The sequence below is a fragment of the Melospiza georgiana genome, chromosome 1 (assembly GCF_028018845.1).
Source record: "Melospiza georgiana isolate bMelGeo1 chromosome 1, bMelGeo1.pri, whole genome shotgun sequence".
Lineage (NCBI taxonomy): Eukaryota > Metazoa > Chordata > Aves > Passeriformes > Passerellidae > Melospiza > Melospiza georgiana.
This window is the reverse complement of record NC_080430.1, coordinates 85,044,267-85,068,431: the sequence shown is the minus strand read 5'-3', so window position 1 is coordinate 85,068,431 and position 24,165 is coordinate 85,044,267. Positions and strand designations below refer to the sequence as shown.

General features: G+C 36.1%; 1 protein-coding gene across 1 annotated transcript in view; it reads right to left on the bottom strand.

Moving 5' to 3' along the window:
- Window positions 1-5,611: 5,611 nt before the first annotated feature.
- ABCA13 (ATP binding cassette subfamily A member 13) overlaps window positions 5,612-24,165 on the bottom strand; it is a 169,025-nt gene continuing 150,471 nt past the window's right edge. Inside the window, exons 51-55 of the mRNA XM_058032791.1 lie at window positions 23,614-23,717; window positions 21,338-21,430; window positions 8,193-8,298; window positions 7,198-7,335; window positions 5,612-5,701 (exon numbers count right to left, since the gene is read on the bottom strand). Coding sequence (XP_057888774.1) covers window positions 5,612-5,701; window positions 7,198-7,335; window positions 8,193-8,298; window positions 21,338-21,430; window positions 23,614-23,717 — 531 coding nt within the window. The remainder of the gene's footprint in view (window positions 5,702-7,197; window positions 7,336-8,192; window positions 8,299-21,337; window positions 21,431-23,613; window positions 23,718-24,165) is intronic.

The window sequence follows — 24,165 nt, the reverse complement described above, 5'->3', positions numbered from 1 at the left end:
TCTTCTCAGCTCAAGGTTGTGGGTTAAAGCTATATCCATTCCACAAATAGAAGCATATAATTATGGACATCTTTATTTGCACTTAGATTTAAAGTAGAAATCTATATTTTATATGCAGAGAAAAACTCAATATTCTCAAACATTTCCGCAAAGACTCTTCTCAAAATTTACTTAACATTTTTATTCTATTTTACTCAGTTGCTAGACACCCAGAAAATCAATTTTTAATTGTGCAGCTTGCAAAGACCTCAGAATATAATTTTATGTATTAAATTTAATTGCCAGTTTGTCTACAACACGCAGGTAGTAAAAAAAAAAGAAGAGACTACTAATTGATCAGCATGTAAACAGCCTCAGCTCTGGGCCACAAATAAGCATTTTCAGCGTGTAGCTGGCCACTGACAAGTGCCACTTCTAATCACTTCGTTAACTTTGAAAGGGAAAATAAACCCCAACAATACAACACTTCAACGTGCTGTGTGTGACCTTGATTCTTACCTTTCACATTCTGCAAATACTCTTTTAGCTATATTCAATCTGTTTTGTATTCACACATTGCTAACAGAATTATTTATGATAGCAGACTTCTAAGAAAACAATTTCAGGTTCTTCTTATTAGACAATTATCATTAGCTACAAAGTATCAGGTGACTACAACTCCTCAGCAATAGCATTACATGCATATTCCATTTGGTTCAGCATAAATGTCACATGCTCCTTCACTCACACACTCAGCTATAATTACATAAGTTTTAAGGACAAGTTCTCAAAAAATCTAAGGTAAAATAGCTCCAAAAGCTTTCACATTTTGTGAACGTTGAATCACATTTCAAAATATTTTAGTCTGAGGGAAGCACTGAAGTTTTTTGGGGGTCTGGTTACTGCATATAGTAACATAAGTAGAACAGGAATTAAGAATGATGTAAAAATGTTATATGGAATAAAGTTTGCATTTCCCTATTTCAGCACCTGCTAAGGACAAAAGTGTTTCTAATACTTTTCTCAAATTACATGCATTGGACTTTATTATTCACCAGCATTTATTGCCTCATTAAGAGGGTTAGAAGATTCCTGTTTGATCTTACCTTAGGGGATCCTACATTTTTCTGCCGGACACATCAGAGGATCTTACATTTTTCTGCTGAGCACCTCATAGCCCATTAATCCCTAGGCACTTTTTAAATTGCCCATGGCATGCACAGGCAGTAAAATTACGTATGTGTAGTCTTCTATAGCTGGAATTAGTCAGTTGCACATGGAAATCTCACCTATTGGTTTTGCTTATATAGCCTATAGTTCCTCTTTCTCCAGCTGTATATCATAAAAAGCAGATATGAGCCATGGTGCTTTGATCAGCCTAAACTAAAGATGTGCATACACCTCCACAGCGCAGACTCTGATCATGGCTTCTACAGGGCCATTGTGAAAGGAGTCAGAATTTATCCCAGCACATGGCTCCATGTAGCAGTAAGCATGAGAGCACTGCTGGAACAATATTAGTACGTGACAGAAAAATTTAATAAAGAAGAAAGATGCTTTGATTTGTTTCAGTGACCCCTATCATTATTCAGCACAGAGAACACACCGGCTAAAACATTCAGCAGCACCTGGCCCGTTGATAGCAGCAGATTGCTGCTTTCTGTGCAAGAATGAGACAGCTGTGATTTCTGCTCTCTACCTGCTGCCCGCCCCCATTGCACCTGCAACAGCATCACTTCTACTTGTAATGTAAGGATCTAATACACAACTCAGGAAACATTTTCTCTTTAGCTGTTGTAGGTCTGAGCCAGTCAGCCCTCAATCACTTTAAGTAAGATCTTTTTGCTGCTAGCTTTGATCTCCCTATTCTTAAGAAAGAAAAATTGAAAATGCTGACATAAAAAGATTAGATCATATTAAATCGAATCAAAGAAAGTGTCAGCTTTACTACTTACAAGGAAAAGACCAGGAAAGCAATATCCTTACCTAAATTGGTTTTAGACAGATCTGGAAGTTGAGCAGCTCCAGTATGAGTTGGATTATGCTTCCAAATGTATGTGATTTCAGACCCCAGTGATTCAAATTTCACAAGGACAAGCAAGCTTAAAAGGCACCCAATTCCTTTGCTGAAAAATCATGTTATATGTCTTTCACTACCCTGGGCAAAATTTATCATCTGTGGCCATGACTGAACCAAACCAGAGAAATAAGTTCTTTCTTTCCAGAAGAAAAAAAAATCTGTAATTTTGTAAGAAGAAAAAAATTCTATAATCAGAAATTTAATGTGCAGCCATATTCAAAGAGGTGATTTGTGAGATTTGACATCCCGTCTACTATCACCCTTCCACCCCCACTGAATTTGTGATACTTTGAATTAAAGTTCAGACCTACTGTTTATTTTGGTCACATCATTCTATTCTATTACTGTATGAGAATAAAGAGAGGGCCTGAAACAATCTGCTCAAAGGTTGGCCAAAGCCCTTCTTTTGACTTGGGCTGTGGAATAGTCCCTTAAAAATATGACTATCATCTTCTCAGTTTTAGTGTTGAGTATTTCAGTTATTCAATTGATTTCATAACTTTGACCTTAATTCTAGTTTATTGCTCAGGGTGAAGGGCTTGCTTTCACAGTCAGAGAAATTTCCAGCTGAAATAAAATGAAACTTTTCTAACAAGAACCACAGAAGAGAAGTATTGTTAAAATCCTCAGCTGTGTTTGATTCCAAATCCAGAGGTGTTATATTTCTTAATGAATTATGAATTCAAGGATTCTTTCATCATTAATGTATAATTGACCTTTTCTGTCCAGACTCCTAGTTTAGTGATTTATTTTGATAAATAAATAAATTAATGAAACAAAAATCTTCAAAATACTTTTGTTGAAACTTGCATACATTAGGAATGCCACAAGTTAAAGAAAGGGAAAATAACCTCTGAGACAGAATCTGGTACCATGGCACTCAATTAGATTTTGACCTTCTTTACCTATAAAGGATTGGTAGACAGGCATTGTTTGCTACTTGTCTGAATTAAATTGGGTCTCCTGAGATGCATATGAAGTAATTTAAAAAAAGAAAACCACTGTTAACTGAATTTACTCAACCATCAGTCTGAAGCAAACCTTATTTACTGTACTTACCTATTAAACTAATATAATCTTTCATATTTTAATCAGAAAAAAGTGACATTTAATTAGTGTTACACAGCTAAGCCTTGAAGAAGCTCCCCTATCTGAGCATTCAGCTAGGCTATCATTTTTCAGTCTCACCACAATGAGTCTTGTGCTTTTATGCTTCCCTTGGTCAAAACAGACTGCAGGACTTTGACCAAGGGAAGCAAACTGCAGGAATTTGACCAAGGGAAGCTGTTTTATTAATTCAGCTGCCTGACACCCTTCCTCAGCAGGAATAAGCGCTCTTTTCACAATTTCATACAAATCACATATTTTGGCTCAACTGCCTTACACTGCAAGGATTGTAATCATCTACTTTCTCAAATCCTTAAATTTCCTAGAGTATATTTCATCATTATTTCAAGGACTTGTGGTGGTTGAGACAGAGATATCAGTTTGTAAAAACAAAAAAAACCCCAACAAACAAACACAAAGCAAATCAATCAGTAATAATATCAGCGACCTACAGGTCTAGACACACCAACAAAAATAAAAGAAAAAAGCCAAAAGCCCAGTGCACATGACTGCCATACTTTCCCTTCTACTTTTTTCAGTTAAGAGCTAGAGAAATGTTCTTCTGTTGAGTGATTACAGACTATGGCTCAGAGATCCTTGGCTGTTCATTGAATGCTCAGGTTCTTCCATCCTGAGGTGCTGAAATTAAGCAGGTTACTTCAATAATGGCATATTTCTGCTTCTGCCCAAATTTCCTGCATCTGCTTTCCTTTTCCTTTCATGTCCACTACTTCTCTCATGCTCTGCTTTGTAAAATAGACTGTTTTTTGTTCTAACTGGGGACCTTAGAAACCTTCCACTCCCACCCTCATGAAGAGATTAAAGATAACAGTTTTCACATCAAATCTGGACACCCCATTGTGCCGTGGCACTTCTACCAGGGTGGTGGCTGTTGGGGTTTAATGGCCCCTAGGTCCTTTGGGCCTTGAGTAGCTTGGCAGAGTTCTGATATTATACCAATCCATTCTAATGATGAAGCACTTTCATAAGCTCACTCACTCTGACCCATATGCACATGCAGCAAAAGCCTGTAAATATTTAGGATTTTATTTATTTTTCAAGGACATACTTTCATCTTTTTAAATAGGCAGCCTGAATTCCTGATTTTAACAAAGCATAATGGGCCAAAGCAACATAAACAAATCAAGCCTCAATAAACAGTCTTCTGAGTCAGCTTGCAAAGCATAAAACACAAATATATATATATTTAATATTTTATCATTGTACAGCAGGGGATTATAGCAGCAGCTCTGCAATATTGGCCATTTAAAATCAAATTCTCCCATCTCAAAGTGAACTTCCCTCACCACTGCACACCCAAAATCATATTGCAGCAAATTACTTCTAAGTCACTGGTTCTACAATTTCAGCTATTTGACAGTGTAGTTCAATAAAATGGCATGAGCTAATTTCATAGAAGCTTCAAAGATTTGTTTTGGAAGAGGCAGCCATTTACTAAAAAAAAAAATTCACACATTTTTTTCTCCAAGCACAATATACAAGGAGTTTTTATCCATTAAATGTTCACTTATTTTGCACAAGTACCAGCTGAAGACTGTGGCCTTGTCTGAAGTATCCAGCATCATAATATATTTATTGAGAAGTTTATTGATCACAGTCTGAATTTTTGTCTTATTTTCCTTTAACATTCCCATTAAACAGCATTTTGACATTCTTTTTGAAGAAAAAGGAAACAAAAAAATGAGAAAAACAAACTAGGTCATTAAAAAGGTACTTGAGAATACTTCCAGCAGCAACCTACAGGCTTAGGCTCATTGTCAAGTATGATTTATGAAAACTTGTTAAATTTACTTAAGATAACTGGGAGGCAGACTAGGCTAGTACACTAATAACCTCTTTAACATAAAGCCTTATGGAATACAGTGCATCCTTTATACAACAAAAAGGTTAATTTAGCTTGTCACAACACAGAACTGAATTAACATGAAAATTGAAAGGCTCTCAATTTGTGTGATTAAATAAAAATACTGGGTGATAGCCAAGCTATTGCTACCATTCAATTGTTTTTTCTTGCCTTATCATGTAAAAGTTAGATATTAAGTACGCATGCAAGAAAGTACTATAGTCAAATGAATGCAGAGCTATCACAAAAAAAAATCTAATACACACTGACATTTCAGATCAGCCTTTTTTTTTTTTTTTCCCTACATTAATTGGGCTATCTGTATTTTAAAATTCCAGTTAAATTAAGAAAACCTACTTTTTGGCAGATTTTTTGGTCCTCATAATCAGTTTCTTGCTTAACCAAGAACTGGTACCATTCCTTTGGGCCTACAGATAAAAACTCACCTCTGGTTTTACTATTTGTTTCTCATACACAGATTGCTCACAGCTGAAAAGTTATTGCATGTAGCTTGTGTGTACATATATGCAAACACACACACACACTCATATGTTATGTTGAAGCTGTATCCTGTTCTGAGCCTAGACTGGGAGATGATCATGATGAACAACAGGAGATCCTTGTGAAGAATGCGGGACTCCCTGTTGCTGTGTCGCAAAATTAATGAATACCTGTAAGACATGATAAAAAGTAGGATTTTCAAAATAAAAGTAATTGAATTCAGACTTTGGGGATATAGATGATGGCATTTCTTACCTGCTCTCCTTAGCTTTTTATGATAAAATAATTAATAACTCAGGTTGAGGGAACACCTCTAAAAACATGTTTTATAAATTCTAGAAATAACCCCTCTTCCCCTCTCCAGCTAAGACAGGGGTTGATAAATTATAAAAATTATGATAAAATAAGTTACCAGGATTTGAAAAAGGCATTTTATGTACAAGTAAATATGAAACAATGGTTTTAATTGTCTTTGAATGACATACCTAAAGAATCTGAGTCTGTTGTCTCTGCCAATAAATATTACTGAGGAGGGTGCAAATATTTCAAGGTGAAAGCACACTTCTGATTCAAAAACTAATGCGTCTCCTTGAATTGGCTTGGGTTTTTTTAAACACAGATCTTACTACATAAAGATTTGTTTCATTTTTAACCACACAAGCATTTCACAGTAAGGCAAGTAGAGGGGAAAATGGCTCTTCTTTATGCAAATGATCCTCTTCACATGCAAGCAAACTTGGGTGCATTTAAAGTGTGTTTGTTACTGTGAAGAGCTATTTTCCTGTTTAAAACTGACAGTCAGGGAGAGGAAGAGGTGGTAGGTGACTGAGGTGATGCATCACCATGAAAAATGGAGAGGAAGTAAACCTGAGTGAACAATGCCTGAAGAAACAGGCTGAAATTACCTTATATGCAGTCACTCAGTGAATAGATCATTTACAAGTAGTTAGTAGACCAGCACAGAGGAGAATACTTCAATAATGATTTGCACATGGGAAAAAGGAACAAATTCACACCATCAATCACAGAAAATTAATATTTTGACAAGATGTGCCTCTCAGTTTGCAGAATGAATAACAAGCAGCTGCCTATGAAGATGATGTGACAGACCACAATCACCCAGAAATCCCATGCTTGCCATCAATGTGTTCTTCTTTTTGTCACAATAAGATTTCACAATCTTTAGCAGTTGGGTCTCTTCTGTCTGTTTGTGCATTTAAAATTCTCACAGGAGAATGTTCTGAAGGTCTAAGGTTTACCACGATTTACAGAGACCAATTCAGCCTATTCAAGGACATTGGTAAGATCCCAACTTTTGGACTGTGGAGGTGGCAGTTCACAGTCCTATTTTGTTGTCCCACACAGCTCCAGATTCATCTAAGCAAAGATTATGTTTGTGCACACTACAAGTATGTGGCTTGCTGTGATGCCTTTACTGGCTGTGATGCTTTTACTGTGCTCACCTCCAGCATAAAAGCAGTGTGGGACATGGAATCACTGTGTGAACTGAGATGGCCTGGAACTGCTGGAGTATTACATACATTTGGGTAACCCAGCAAATGATACAGTATTCTACTACATCAATAACTACAATACACAAAACAATTAGGCAAAAAAAAAAAAAAAAGGGGTGAGGGAAAGAGAAGAAAGACAAATGATAAAATACCTGCTCTAATGTAGTTTGGCTAATGGAGTAGTGTTTGATTTGGAGAAAAGTTTTGTGATTCTCTAGGACTCTGAAGAGCTCTGCTAAGCATCCCTGACTTCTTGGTACATGGTACTCAAGCAGGTTAAGATGCTGTCCCTGAAAACAAGCAAAAATTATGAGAACATATAAAAGTGAATGTACTTTGTCATGAAGCTACACTTGCTTACAATCAGTCTACCTTCAATAGGCTCTTATTGCAGATTAATCTGGAAAATATGAGCTTTTAAAAAATAACATATTTTGTCTACATTCATAGAACAAAGAGTAGCTCATACTGAGAGTACAGATTTTGTGAGATGAAATCTTGTTAATCTCATAAAAGATATAAAACTTTAGAAAAATTTGAATCTAACAGACTAGGGCTGTTACAATGCAGTCTGGAAAAAGGCTGAACATGCACAGACATACAGCTGTCTGAGCACAATACAGACTTTTACCCACAAAGAGGTTCATATCTAAGACATTTTTTCCCATTATTCTTTTCCTGTACACAGTTAAAGCCTTTGAGAGTGTTGTTTATTGAAATGCAATTCTTATAAGTCTTTTATAAGGCTTTGTATTAAATCAAAGAATCACAGTAAAGGCTGACACTTATCAATTCTGGGCTTTGAAAGCAATCAAAACAAATACTCTTAGTGACTACACTGTAGTCCTGCTTCAGGTGAACACAGATTTGAGTTCAACTTCAATAATAAAAGCTAAAGGAAATTTTCAGTCAGAGAAAAGACCTTTTTATTTACATTGCCTAAATGCCTGTTTGGAGTTGATTCAACCAACATCACAAGTCAAATTTTTATGAATTGCTTAATAGAAAAATGAAAGGTATATTTATATGTACTTTTCCCAAGAAGATAAATATATCCAAACGTTTAAATATTCAAACATGTACATACTGTTCTTACAAGCCCCAAATTAATCTTGCCATATACTACAACATGGAGTTTTATATGTACCTTAAACTGTGTTCCAGGAAAATGCATTTGTAGACAGTCCAAAATCATTCTTCCATAACTTATTTCTTTGCTAAGCCAAACCTTGACAGAATAACCCTCTCCAAACCTGGGAATGAGACACAAAAACATAAATTCATGAGGACACCATGAAGACAAGGAGAACACTTGGTTCAATTGATTTTCCTACAGTTATATCAAATATCATGCATTCCTACTGCATATCACTGTGATTTTACTATAATGCTATTGAATGACAGAACTTCAATGAGAAAGTTTTAAAATTAATAATAACAGAGACAATAAACATGTTATGCCAAATTATTTTAGTTACTATTGTGTTTCACTACTTAATATACCTGAACTTTTGTTAAGTAAACTATGCTTTAATTGCTAGATTGCTTTGAGTGGTCAGTATAAAGCCATGAAGATTACATCACATATACAGAAAAAGAAAAAAAAGTCCTTCAACTTTTCTGATGAGAAAAATGGGCATGTAGCACTATTTTTCAAATCTGTTAACAAAGCTGCACCTTCAAAAGGAGATTTCAGCAATGTGAACACAATGGTGTTTTAAAGATATGCAAAGGCAAGTGCAGGGATATTTAAGGAGATGCCGAAGTTAACAAATTTTCTTTGACTTCTATGACTATTCAATCTCTCTCAGAATAATTTAGGAAATGAACTTCTCTTTCTCAACACAAGTGTGATAAAAGTTAAGTACAGGCAATCTAACCAACACTATCTTTTTTATTAGCCTTATTCACTGCTGATGGTTATTTGGGAAAGTTGCAATAAATGAGTGAATATTGAAATGACAGCTATGTTCTTGTGCACATTTCTTAAGCAATGGAGGTTGTGTTGCACCAGTCCCCAGACTGGGGTGCTCTGACAGAGCTCAGCAGAGACATGGGACACAAAGGTGCTGTGCTGCACCCTTTCCCTCCTTTGCAGCTACATATCCTCCTTCCTTTGGGTTCTCCTTCTTGGTAAATTGCTAGGGGAAAACACTAGCAGGAGCCACAGCAGATGACCTTTCCACTGCCACAGCTCTTCCCTGTTGCCAGTGAGCAAGAGAAAGGCAGAGCTGAAAGGGGGACAGGGAGCTTGTGCAGCACTGCCCATGTCTCCTCAGAAATCTGTTACTTCCACTCACCACTAGTACCACATCCTTCATTGCAGCATAACTCCCTTTTCTTCCTTCTCCAGTGTGGCAATTGCTCACTGCCAAACCCTTTATTACAGCGGTTTAGTTCCTAGTGATTACCTCTGTAACAAACCCTTGTGCCAAAATTCTCCTCTCTCAAGCCTTTCCTGTGCACAGCTCATGATTCAGGGCAGCAGCTGGCTTAATTGGGTCTGACTGGTGAGAGGCACAATTTCGTGTCATCAAAGCAGAGCATATATCACAGCACACTCTACAATGCTGCCCTATATCAATACATTAAAAAATGACTACAGATTATCAAGCAAAAGGTAAAAATGATAGAAAGAACTATTTTGAGATAAATGTCCAGTTTATCAGTGCATGACTGATTCCCAGCAAAATAGCCCGCATGAAACACCACACGTTCCTCACTTATAATAAGTACACAGCAATGTAAGGGCTTTAACTTTTATTTTGCAGTGGGCCAGAAACTCTGTTGTTATAAAGGAAAAATCGGCATCAATTTAAGAGCAATGCAAGTTTCCACAATGAAAAAAATAGACTGCAGATTTGATTCTATTAGAATTTCACATGAATTCAAAATACAATTTCCAGGGATCTCAAACAAAAATCCTAACTTTTTATGCAGCACACAACAGTGGCAGCTTTTGCATAAAAATGAAAAGCTCCATCACAGATAAATGAGCATAGGTTTTATTAGCCTTTGGTTGATTGTGGGGTTTTTTGTGGGTTGGTTTTTTTTGTTGCTGGATTTTTTCTTTGTTGGGTTAATTTCTTGGAGTAAGATGCAGTGTCCTGTCTGTTGGTTCCTGAAGGATGTTTCATGAGCTAAATTGTATTGAGTCCAGAGAGCAGGGTACTAAATATTTACTGGAGAGTGTAGCCTGACAGACAAACAGTGCTGATTCATCAGAGATCCAGAATTAGGTGGAATCCAAAGCAGTGTCTGGCAGATTTGCTGTGCAATGATTTACTATGCTTTAAATAGATCTCTAATTAAATGTTTTAAATGCATAGCATCATCCCTGAAAAAAATACATGCGACAATAAAAAAAGTTGTTACAAAGATGAATATAGCTAACAAGGGTATTCAATTTAGTTGACAGCTAACCTGAGGCAACATTTTACAAGAGATCATTGATTCTGATCAGTTTTTTTGGCATTTCTATACAACGACCATTGAATTACAGTTTGAAAAATGCTGGTTTATGGAGACATTCAACAGTCTCATAAAATGAAATTGTGGTATGCAATGAAGTTTCCAAAGAAAATGAATCAAAATTCTGATTAGCAAAGACAGAGGAGTCTGTGCAACTTTGGTTTAGTTCTAAATTGTAAACGGCATAAGTGCCAGCATAGCACCAATAAAAAAACATTAAAAGATTTTCATCTTTTGGCTAGTTGAGTTATGATGCTTCTATACCTTGATTTTATACTTTGTTTTAGTATGAGAGCTCCCCATATAGAGTGAGATGATCAGCAATAAACATTTCCCCCTGCTATAATCAGCAAGCTGCTTTTGGCAGTGCACTGAGGAAATGGAAACTGAGCTGACCATTTTGTTCACTCTGTTTTGCTCTCTGATTCAGACAATTCAATTAATTCAGAAACACAAAGTGGAATTACAGAGGAAACCACAATCTGGTTTGATTAGCACTGTTAGCACCAAACCTTTAGCACCTGAGAGCTCAAGGCCTAAAGAGGAAGACATAATCATTAGAATGGCCTAAGTTGAGCCTGCAGATTCATTCAGCAGCCATCTGCTGCAAAAGATTCTTCATTTCTTCAAAGCTATTCAACAGAGAACGCATCGTGCACTGCCATGTTACTTTAACTACACCTGCACTTCTATTTTTATATAAACAAACACACAAAACCACATGTTCAAACAAAATGAAATATTTTTCTTCTCTCTATCCTTCCAATTCTTCCTCAAACTCCTAGTTCATGCTCGACTTTCACCTCATTAGTGGTTCTGGGAGTACAACTTATTGAGTGTTTTTCTGTTAAAATGACAATATGAGACTGAAGTTAAAACATAAATTCTCAAATTGACTGTAAACTTATTAACTTGACTATTTAAAGACAGCATCAGCTGCAGAAGCAGGAGCTTAGCAAAAACTACAAGTCCACACTTCTAATTTATATAGGTCCTCAAGGTATCTGAGCACTCAGATAACAAGGGAGCAAAAGGAACACAAAAAGGTCACAAGAAATTGAAATATTTCCATGCCAGGAATTACTAAATAGGCTAAAACTTTTCATCATGAAAGAAAGATGACAAGGCAGTCAAAGATATTTTTAGAGAGCCCAGAATCATGACTAAGCAATGAAAATAAGAAATAACTCTTCGCTCATATGTTTCTCATGCAAGAGCAAGGGTCATAGTGTTAAATTACAGGAAAAGATACACCAAGTCAGTAAGATGAAGTAATCTTCCTTACACAATGTAGGGAAACTGTACAACTCATTGACATAGGATGTGCTAGATGTCAGAACTTGACAGGAGTAGAATAAGAGACCAGAAAAACTCATGATGGGGATCCACCAAAATCAGAGACCAGAAAAACTCATGGTGAGGATCCACTAAAATCACTTCTGACTTAAGAACTGTCTAAAAAAGAAACTGCTGAAGGCAGTTGAGTAATGTGGTAAAGTAAGTTCATGTGCTTATCTTGTTCCTGTACTTTTCCCTCTTGATCACTTTCAGAGAGAGAATACTGTGCTAGCTGGTGTATAATCTGATCTCAGGCTTCTTTTGGTATAAATATCCCCAAGAGGAGGTCAGCCTGGGTAAATCACCTGAATGGTTCCTCTGTTCTTGGAAGTTTTGCAGCCCCACAGCCACACTACCAGCAGTAAAAAAATAGTTTATCTAAATCGACTTCATATATGTATCTACACAATCTCCAGTCACACACTGAAATAAAGTGTAACCAAATCTATACTGAGGGAGTCCCCTGGATGCTTTCCTGATCCTCTTTTAACCTTGCAGTGGTAATGGAAGTGGATTTAGTGGCCCAAAGGCTGAAAATTCTCACAAATATCAAGGAAAGGAGCTGCCACATGGAGCAAGGTAGCTTCTTCATGTTCCCTTCTGCCCATTCCTTGGGGGTCCTGGTTCAGAGGTTTGCATGGGGACAAGAGTCCCCGTTGAAACACAGCTGAGCCCGCATTTGGTCACAAGGAGTCCCTAGAGGATATAACCCAATAGATTTTCTTAAGCTTGACCCATGAAAACCTGTTTTGTGTGAAAGAAAGTACATTATCATCAGACTTCTATTTGCTTAAAAAATAAAAAATCTATATTTTCATTTAAAAAGCTTAAGAGTTTGTTCAAATGAACAAAACCAAACTTTGAAACCACTGTTTTAAGTTACAGCAGGTCCAGCATAAACAGCTCATCAAATCACACTCTTCCCAAAGCCTATTTACCAACTCTTCTATCCCCCAGTAAAATTTACTGAATGTAAATTCAGGAAATGAAGAACATGGCCCCATTTCCTAAACTTTGGGGAATAAGAAGAGCATCTAATCACCCATATGCTTTTCTTTCCCACTAATCAAAGAGTACATTTCCTGGACAATGTTGTGATATATTTATACATATATTCACAGCAAAAAATTTCAGCTCACCGAAAGTTTACTGATTGAAATATAATGTGCATATTTGTGTATGCACTAGTTCAATCAAAGGACTGCTTCAAAATAACATTATTGGATAAAAAAAATAAAAATAGTAAAGAGAACATTGGCACTTAGTGTCTGCAAGGAACTGCATCTTTTAGAATATGTGCCATAAATCAAAGAGAGGGAATAACATTCTACTGTGCTGTTTATCCCTCTGCTTTGGTTTACACTCATTTGCAGGCAGATATGGTTCTACTTCCCCTAAGTGAATAGAATCACAGAATCGTTTAAGCTAAAATAAGCCTCATCTAGGCAAGGTAACTTAGTTACACCAGTATAATTGCTGAAGCATGGGATACACATCCAGGTCATTCCTCTCACAGCTTTAGACACAAATACAATTTACAAACAGAACAAATCTTGAACAACATTGTAAACAAGGCACTTTGAAAAAAGTGAAAAAAGAAAATAAAATTTAAAAAAAATTATTAAAACAAATTAATCACACTTTAAGATAATTTTAAATCACACAATGTATTTAATTGTTTCATCTATTAAAAAACAAACAAAGACAATATCAAGGAAAAAAGGTATTAATTTTTAAATACTTGTATTTTTAATGCTAAAAATTGTATTTGTACTTGTATTTACAATAAAATGTTTATACTTGTACTTTTAAATGCTAAAATCAAATGTAAATACCCTGTCACTTTTAAAATGGGATTTCCTTCTGCATTTATTCAGCACCTCAGTCTTGCTGAACAGATAAACTTGATTAGATGCAAACAAACAGACATAAATAAATTATAAAGTCTCTCTTCCATGTACTATTCATAGAGTTTGTTTCATCATTTTTAAGTAATCGTGACTTTTCCAGGGTAACAATAGAAACACAAAAACAGTTATTAAAATGATGACTAACACTTGTTCAGGTATATTGTACATGAACTATTTGTTCACACACACTCAGGCTTTCATATGAATCCATCTAAAGTTAATTTCTGTATTCAAAATTATAATTGTCATAACAGTGACAGTTCCAGATTATGAGCAGTGCAGGGTGCAAAATTGCCTTGTTCTCTGTGCTCGTGTAAGTTCTTAGATGTGATTTCCAAATATGTGGTGAAACCCTAAAAAAATCTCGATAAATGTTTAAACAGCTTCACACATCTCTCCATATTTGTGCTTGTTTGTCTGCACATACTGCCAAGTATCAGGAATTTTTTTATTCTTGCATTATTTATATATTTCACTCCCAGAGAAACAAGAGAAGCAGTGCTGTAATCCTGTGTAAAGCTGATGGTACAGCCTATAAGGAACCCAAACTGTTTCCTCAAATCACCTTATGGGGCTCAACAGTGAAAAAGACAGGAGTAAGTAACATTATCATTGTGTTTCTATGACTGGGTTTGGGTGTACTGATTTTTAATAACATAATAATCATAATAATCATGATACACACTAAAATACCTACTAAAAGACCTTATCAACACCTCAAGGTCAAATCTCAACCTAAAGAGTGTTTACATCAATTAGGTCATCACGCAGCACCTTGTAATGAAATCCCTGTTGTGAATGCCTGACAACATACACTGGATGTACCTGCTCAGACAACTGGCTTTATGTACTGCAGTGCCTAGAAAATGCTGCAAATGAGACAGCAGATTGATGAGAGAAAGGACGAGAAAGGGAAGAGAGTGCCTCATGGTTCTGGAACACCCTGGGAAACCAAATCTTACCCTTTCATCCTCATACACCCGTGTGGTCTGTGGTGACTCACTTATACCACACCTTTCTTTAGTGCTTTCCTGTCTTCTTAGGGGCCTACCTGGAAACCAAGGGCTCCAGTTGGCAGGGAGAATTCACAGTGCCTTCTGGAACACCCACAGCTACAGCTGAAGTTAACTGGAGTTTTGCTTTGAATGCAATGTTGAACAAAGGTAAAATATTTAGTCATAAACTGTTCAGATGGGCTACCCAAACCCTTTTAACTTTAGCACCAATCTTTGGTTACTCCTCTATAAAAACGGGAGTAACTATTTGAAATCAAGTTTTCCAGAAGTGCTGTGGAAAACAAAGATGTTGATGCTTGTGAAGTCTTGATCCAATAAATGCTAATAATACTGTATTTTAGAACAGGTTTGAAAAACTCCTAGTAAAACAGATATTGTTCATTCCTGAGCTCTTAATCTGTGTGGTTTTTAAGTTTTAAGAGCTCTTTCCTTCAAACTTTCCTCTTGAAAGACAAACTAATAGCTATGTTACAAGATTACACATCCACTGTTGAATACGTTTTTCATGTACAACAGAAAGAATTTTTTGGTCAAGAAGAATGATAATTATATCAATTTTTATATTTTATAGTATATATTAAGCTTATTGCTAGTATGTCAACTAATAACACTGTGTCCACCAAAGGCTGAAATATTGATAAGAACTTTAATTTTAATCCTCTCTTTTCCATATAAGAAAACTACATGTGTAGGTTTGAGGAAAGCGATAAAATATTCTCAATCAGCCTTTTAAAAAAGGGTAAAATATGAATAGTGTGCCAACATATTTTCCATTCTAAGTCTTTAAGTGCACAGATAAGACTTGCAGACCCCTGTAATTCTCCTTGGGCTGAGAGAAAAAGACAGAGTGAGGACACGTAGAGGAACAACATGAAGAAACCAAGGTCAGTGAAGAAAGAGTCAAGTCCCATATAGGAGGGATAAGGAGATGCCTTGACTTTGGGGCTGAAATCCTCTTGTAAAGCTATGGAGAAGAATGTAACTGACACATCAGACTCTTTTCCCCTGTAACTCGCTGAAAGTATGGGGAGATGAAGTGTTCAAATTGTAGATATGAGAAAAGGCATCTATGCTAAAGTAAGCAGATGTTGACTTTGTAGCTGTGATCCCAAGAGATGTTTAAGCAGAGAGAGAGAGAAGAGTGATGAAGACCCTTTGCCCCCAAGGAGAGAAGATCTCTTTTCTCAGACATGAAGATGATCTCAAAATAGATAAAGAGAACCTTCGCTCTTGAACAGCTCACCTTTAAAATAGAATCCCATAAGTTGACATGGCCCATAAATGCAGCTGTGGGAAAGCTGTGAAAGATGGAAGGATCTTCACAATTTCAGATTTCCATGTGGCTGCTATTTGTGGAAATTAAAAGCCATGAGAGAATTGTTTTCCTGTGGAGACGTCTCCATAAATTGATAAGAGGGACTCCTCTCCCTCTTCACTTGGGACTCCAAGCTGAATAAAAACTATTCTAGAGATGATAAACTGACTGAATTTTTTCTGCATATCATTAGAGGGAAAAAAAGAAGTTGGGGGGCTGAAGGGGAGGGTAAGTGTTCTGAAGATTTTATTCTATTTCTTATTATTTCTGTTTCTGTTAATAAAGTTTTCTTTGTATCCTTTTAAAATTTTGAGCCTACTTTGCCTTCTTCCTATCTCACAGCAGAAAATGAAGAAGTGTATTCTAGTGAGTGCACTGTTGTTTCGCCGGCACTGAACCCACCACATTAATTGGTGCATTGGCCAGGAAACCTCAAATTGGCAAATCGAAACCACTACACAGCTATAGCAAATGAATTAATTGTTGGGTAATTTAATCAGATGGCTTGCTGATAAAATTTGAGAAAAGACTTGATGTCCAGCGCCTGACAAATTGGTATGGGTTTTTCTGATATGAGAAGTCTGTCCAGATGGCCCTAGAATGAAGGATAATATTCAAAATGTTGTTCTCAGAGAACAGGCCAGCTGTATCTCACATGAAAATGCTTTTGTGAATTTTTTAAAAAAGCATAAAGTATAATGGAGAATACTGAAGAGAGCATTTAAATGTAATCCATTCACAATTTAGAGTAATTGACTCTGTTGGCAGGAGTTGTCTGAAATTAGGCTTTAATGGGCACAACTGTTAACACATCAATCTCAGACAAACTACATCTAGAACTAATAAGCTAACTTTTGAAAATTGCCCTTCAGTTTGTTCTTCTACCCATTACATTTCTCGATATTTTTTTATAAATTTGCCACCTATAATAAAAAAAACCTTTATATAGAAATTTTACCCTTATTATTCTGCTGATAAACTTCTGTAGATACTTTAAATCTGTTTAAACATATATAAATATAGTCAAGGTTCAGCAGCTGGGAGCAGAAACCCAAACACCGACATTTGTAGTGAGAAGACATTTTGGGAAGAACATTTTCTGACAGGCTTGCAGAAAGTCTGGAAAAATGGATCAAGTCTCACACATTAGAAGCAGAATCACTTTTTATATCCCCATGAAGCATTTATGTCTCACATTAGCATCTTCCTGGAGTTCACCCATACCCTTCATAGCAGAATTTTGTCCTGCCATCTGACAAAGCTGTACTCAGTCCACAATTATGATCTTTCACATCTGCCAAGGGCTGGAAGTGTAGCCAGAGAGAACGAGCTGAATCCTTGAACTCCCCAGCAAAGCAAAGAAGCAAATTTAACAGGGCCCCAAGGAAGACCCATTAAACCTTCATCACATATCCATCAAAAAGGTGATCATAATCTGGACTCTATAGGCTGGAGTGGTACTAAAGAATAAACAAATGAAACAATTTTGAGGACTTCATCAAGACAGAATTCACCAAGAATGGAAGAAAAATGTCATTTTAGTATATGTGCCTACATTTAGAAGAGGAAGAAATTACTTGAAATATAGTAATGGAATCACTTGTAATATCAAAATATGCTTCTATTTCTTACAGTACAGGATTTAGTATTTTATAAATAAAAGCTGTATCAAAGTTTTCCTTGGTTTAAGGATTCATATAGTGTTTATATTTATCTCCTTGCAATCTTCAAAGCCAGATCAGGACATGTGTTGATTTCAAAATATTTGCTCAATTTGATTTGTAGAAACAAATTGAAAACAGACTTAAGGATGTCAAGAACAGCTTATAAATTAGAACAATTTTTAAAAAACAAGCTGTAAAATCTTACAAAGAAACCATGATAATCTATAACTCTCACGCCATTAATTTATTTTAGTACCATTCTTTCCTGTTAATATGAATGTGTATATTACTAGCCTGATTCATTCACACACAGCACAAAAAAACACTATCCAAAAATACAAACTTTTAGAGTATTGGTAACTAAATTGAATCAGATGCAACAAAATCAGGTTTTTTTATGCTTTCCTTATATTATTTCATGGAACATTTTTTTTAAACAAAATATAAGAGGTGATGGGTTTTTTACTGTCAGATGGCGCATGGGACAAATATAATAGTGCTAATTGCATAAAAACACTGAAAAACTAGGAAAAGATTGGTGATTATATCAGTAGAGCTGGCTGTTAAGGAAAACATCCTTCCTTCCAGGTAGATATTTCCTAATAGCTGCTTAGATTTACTAGTCCTTGTGGTCTACACTTTAGAAGAAACAGTATTTTACTCTGTATGGCAATGAGAATGATAGGGCTAATAAATTGTAGGAAAACTGGAAGGAATCACTCAGTACTCTTCCAAGTCCTGGAATCTTTTCACAATGTTCACAGGTGGAGCAGAAAGTGAGAAAATGAAGATTTTAAAATTATTTAAAGCTTAATTGTTTCAATGGATTTCTTTGGAATTCTGCTTCTCTGCCCCCTCCCCACCTCATGTAGATGCAGGAATCCTCCATAAGGTAGCATACCAGGAAATGTCTTCAAGTAAGTTTGGAACTTTAGAAAACATTGTAGATTCTGTGCAATTAATCTCCTAACAATTACTTTAAGTGTTAAGTATGTCATAGCCTGGGTTTTGTGATAAAGAATCATATTGGCATGTGTTGGAGGGATGTTTGGAAGCTAGATTAAGCCAGCAAAATAACACAAGTAATGGAACAGTCTTTGACATCTTTCTAGCACTTGTCAAAAGATTTCCAAAGAAAACACAGAAATGTCTTTTCTGAAAGCTTTAGCAGCTGTATTTGTGACAGTTTAAGACTGTGCTCTCTACAGTGGTTTTGTTTTTCCAGCCAAGGAAATGTATCAGGCAGTCAGAGAAAATTCAGAAAATTGTATGATTTTAATTAATAATTAAATTAAGCTTTGATAAAGCTCACATTTTTTTTTTCTTAATAAAGGGTTCTAAAATTTTAAAAACATTCAATAGGTTCCTGAAGAGTTAGCATGGAAAACTGGGAGACCAAGTCAATCAATAAGCTAGGAGTTAAAGTCCTGCCTTAAATGAAAAATCTTCGGGCAGCTTGAGCTACACAGTTTGTGTAGAAAATCTCAGCAATATTGATCTCAAGTGCACATATTTTCCCATGTGAAGGTCACTGATGGACATATATTAAAAAACTGCCATGGAACACAAACCTGCTGACAGTATGAAATATTCTTAATATAGAGAAGGTGTGCTTTTTACAAAGTTACAACAATTTAAAAAAATAATTGCTATGAACATGACTGCCAAATATTTTTTTTATGACCTTGCTTTAGAGAATTTGAAAGAGGCACTCATAAAGCCTTGATTCTGGAATGGCTGATCTGTGAGTATCTCTACAGTAATAACAGTACCAGTATCATCTCAATAAGAAGTAATATGATGATGACACTTCCAGCAGGATACTTCTGCATTGATTTACTAACTGTGATCTGAAAGAAGTTTATCTACAGAGGTAGTGCAGCAAATTGAGAAATGACTGCCTTATTTATATGAATAAGTGCAGACTTATGAGTATGCTTTTGATGTCTTGTTTCCATAGGAGGAAAGATAGAAAGATGCTGCTAAAGGAAACATCAGAAGTGTCAAAAAAATTACAAAGTCACTGATAAGATAAAGGGGAAGGTAGCCTTTGTGGACTGTCTGATTTTGCCCTCTCAAGGTCAAGCTGACAAGACCGAGATATGTACTCAATCCAGAGGATCTGAAACATAAGTGAAGACTCACATTCCTCCCAGCTAACTTTACACACTCAGCTGAAGTGCCCAAGTAATACCATTTTTCCTGAGTGGGGGGACATGCATCTTCAAATAGCATTTTCACCTGTCTAAGATCTGAACTGTCCTTTACATACTGAGTTACACCGTCCTCCACGTATGATCTGTTTCTCATACAAATGAAATAAAGGATGCCTTCATACTCACTAATCTACTCCAGCCAGTGAGATAACAGGCCACCCTATGCTAGGAAATTTGGGAAGAGACAAGATGGCAAAGACCTAGATGTGAAAGAGTAAGAAACTGCTGCCAATAAACTGACTTCTCATGCCGGCAGAAATTGAAGCAAATAGGCACTGAAAGTTGAGCAAACATGAAAACAAGGTTACAGTCACACAGAATCATCAGAATTAGAGATGCAGATATCAATGATTTTTTTCAATATCTGGATTGTAATATCTCTAACTGAAAGTTTGCCTCCATGAAAAAAGCTTGAAAGGAGGGAGCTAGTGTGAGTCAGGCCCATCTTGTTAATGCAGCTGTGGAGCAAGGATCTATGGTTCTACCCAAAGAGAAGGCCAGAAAGCCAAAAGGCTTGTCATAGCACAAGAAGTTGTCCCAAGCACATAACTTCTGCCTTATAAGCATGGCAGACAGCAATTCCAAAGCATTTCTGTAGAGCTTGTTCCCAATATCAAGTGCATCTGCACTTAAGAGAACTAAGTGCTGAGCTAGTACAAAGCAGTGTAGCTTTGCTGCTTGTAAATGAGCTGTATCATCTTACATAGCTGACTGTCTGCTTGTCCTAACAATTACATTTGCAACTGAATGTAAATGTTCTAGCTATAAGTTGCAGCAACATTCCCCTCAGCTTCCAATCCTGTTTCCTTTATGGTGGTTTGAGCACATCCTCTGAATTAAACATTCTCATTAATAGATATTAAATTAACTCATGAGCAGAGTTCAAACAGAAAAGAGGCTTATGCACATCAGGAAAAGGATGTAGAAAACAGCATAAATATCTGCAATTGTCAGTGAATTTGGTAGGGAGCAGAGAGAGTTCAAAGTAGATGTTCGTACTGGCTGCTGACCTGTTAAAAATGCTTCTTTCTGCTATGAAAAACCCTCAGAAGGAACCAAATTGTATTTCATTGCCATGTTGTAGCCTCACAATGTATTCTTTAGATTATGTGCAGAAGTGCTTCATTTTAGATGCAGATCTGTCTCTTTCAATTACCAATGCAGACTACAAAGCATTTTAGCAATGTCATATGTCAATTTAGCTTGCTAAGTTATCCTGATTGGCTCTTTTTTAAATTCAGTGACAGCAGGAAAAAGATGTTCTTAGCAGTCGTAAGTGCCTATGCCTTAGCACTACTAAAGCATCTAGCCAGCTCTTAGATTGAATAAAGATGCAGAAGTTTTGATGTTGATGCATAATACCTGTTTTTAATGTGCTGGGGAGAGCCAAGACACTTGAAAGCTCCATTGACCATAATAGCAAGCCTTGTGCAGAGAGCTTCACATTCTTCCATACTGCAAAATAAATCGAGGGGAAAAAACCAAATAATTAGTAGTGAAATCAGAGAACATTTTTTATACCTAACTTCAGTTGAAGTGCAAGAATCTGGACAGATGCAAAACAGGTACACAAAACCTTTGGCTTCAAAGGGTGATAGTCAAAGTTATAACCCTAATCAGTATGTACCAAAAGCGGTTACCACATGACAGCTAGAAGAGAGCCTTAAACCATCATTTATATTTTAGTCCATACCTTATTGGACAATTCTGGTCAGAATATAATCATTCCTGATATTGCTTATGAGGCGTTTGCCTGTGGTAATGATACCACGGGCAAATGCCTCATAAGCAATCTCAGGAATGCCACTGATGGAGACATGAACTCTGTTATTCTCTTTAATACAGGTTCATGGTTATTCTGAGCTAAAGGATAAAGGGAGAAGCCTTTCTTTTGCATAGCACATGGCCTTGAAAAAAACAAACACTGGCAATTAAGTTCTGCCCTAGGAACAATTTCCTTATAACATGACAAGGCTGTGGTGAGAACTGTGATGTCTGAGACAGACAGGGAGAGAGCTGACACATCTTCCCACAAATCAGGAAATTCACTGAATGACTCCTAATGCTCCTCTTGGCATAATGCTCCCCAGCTGTGGCAAAATTACACAAATTTAGGGCTCTAGGGACAGTTGATAAAACCTCACTCCTGCCCAGTTAAAACAGAAGCTTTGTCTCAGATTTGTAAGTAAAAAATTGTCTCAGAAAAGTAGGTGAACAGCCCTCAAAACCTGATTTTTACACAGCAAACCCTCTCTATACCTTACACATGTATTTGCTGACATGTACGAAAGTTTACTTCATATGTAAAATTCCTGTACTTATACAAGTAAATAATCTCAAAGCCCCAATGGCCTTCAGAAAATAGTATAAATAGTATAAAATAATTTCTCCTTCCTTCACCCTGGCACAACAATGTGAACAGTAACATTGTACTTATGGTGTGCTTCAAGTCATTCATTTGTAGAGTTAAATGTGTGGTTAGTACAATTTGATGGATTTTGTTTACAACATATTAGCAATGAGATCACAGGTCTCTTCTATTTAGCTGGTGTTTGACAACTAGAGGTTCTTAATCTGGGCTAAAAAATCAAGGCATATTTTTTCCTGAAAATCACAGAGCTGAATTCACAATGTATAACCCACTTTCTCTACATGAGTGTGCTGGTAAGCACTTGGCCATCAAACCCAGGTACATGAATTTTAAAATTCAGCTTCTGTAAATAACATACTAAAAATTTTTAGGAAATTTTTTCCATCAATGATGGACTGGGACAACAAATTCATCTTAACAATATCTAAAAAAAATATGAAAATATAAAACATTGGAGGAAGTTTGGCCACATTCCTTTATTAATTCATCTGTACTTCAAATCTCATTTGTCAAATGTTTCATTGCTGTTCTGATAATTGAATTTTCTCTTCTCTGAACATGTTTTCATGATCTTTCCCTCATTTAAAGAAATTTTTAATATAATTATACATACCATATATATATTTATATACATTACCTGAGGGAACATTTAATTTATTTCATTTCACTATAGATGTTACAAAACAGTATCGATGTTTCCTCCATTAAACCAATATGCCAGTGACCATATCAGAGAACTGACAAGGTATTTAATGTAGATGGACTCTTCTAAGAGGATGGGGTCTCTCCTACCATTTCCAGTAATGCATAAGAGAATAGCTGACGCATCCATTTTGAGGATGCCATGAATTACTCTTTTCACATACTGATGCAAATCAGAAAATTAATACAATCAGAAAATTTTTCACTCACGCCTCCTTTTGTAAGGATTTTTAAGATAGCCAAATACAAAAAAGTAACCTGATGTTCCAAGCAAGAAGAGAAACTACAACACTGAGTAAAAAGAGCATGGAAAAAGAAGAATTACTTACTTAATTACTTATTAATATGTTTTGCTGTGCCTGCAGCCCCTTGAGCAACACTCTATTTTTAAAAAATTAACTATGAAAAATATTTGGGATCTAAATAGGTTTCTTTTTGTTTAATAGGAAAGAATTGCCATAAAATTTCAAGAATTAATCTGTGTTTCACAACAGAGTGAGCAGGTTTTCACAATATACTCTTCTGCAGCACAGGAGTATGCTGGCTGCTGGGATAAGGGTCTTACCTGTGCGATGTCAGCACAGCTGCACAGCCATCCTGAACTTCCTTCAGGATAGCTTTCCAAAGGTACCGTTTAGAGCAGGGATCCATCCCAGAGCTGGGCTCATCCTACAGGAAAAATGAAAATGACACAGCAGCATGGAAAAAGCACACCATAGGTTCTGCCCAGCATGAAGAATTAACACAATTCATAATAAAATCATATGTTTTTCTCTTTAAATGTCACATTTTCAGAGGGCCACTTAAGTGACACCCCGATCAAAGTTTTGCTTTAACACATACAGTTTAATGTCTAAGTTTATGGAAGGCACATTTTAGTAAAGAAGTATATATATATAAACAATATTTAAGTATAATCTAGGTGTACTTATAAATGCTGATCATGTATATAAATTTTTATATATCATATATGTATAGCTATAAGTATTTATTAATCTGTTTAATTATATGCATATACTCTTCTTTAAAAGACAGACTTGGAGATAGTTCTTCTCATTTTCTGGAAGGATTTGGTGACTGTTTCTGACCTGCATACACATCTGCCATGAGCACAAAC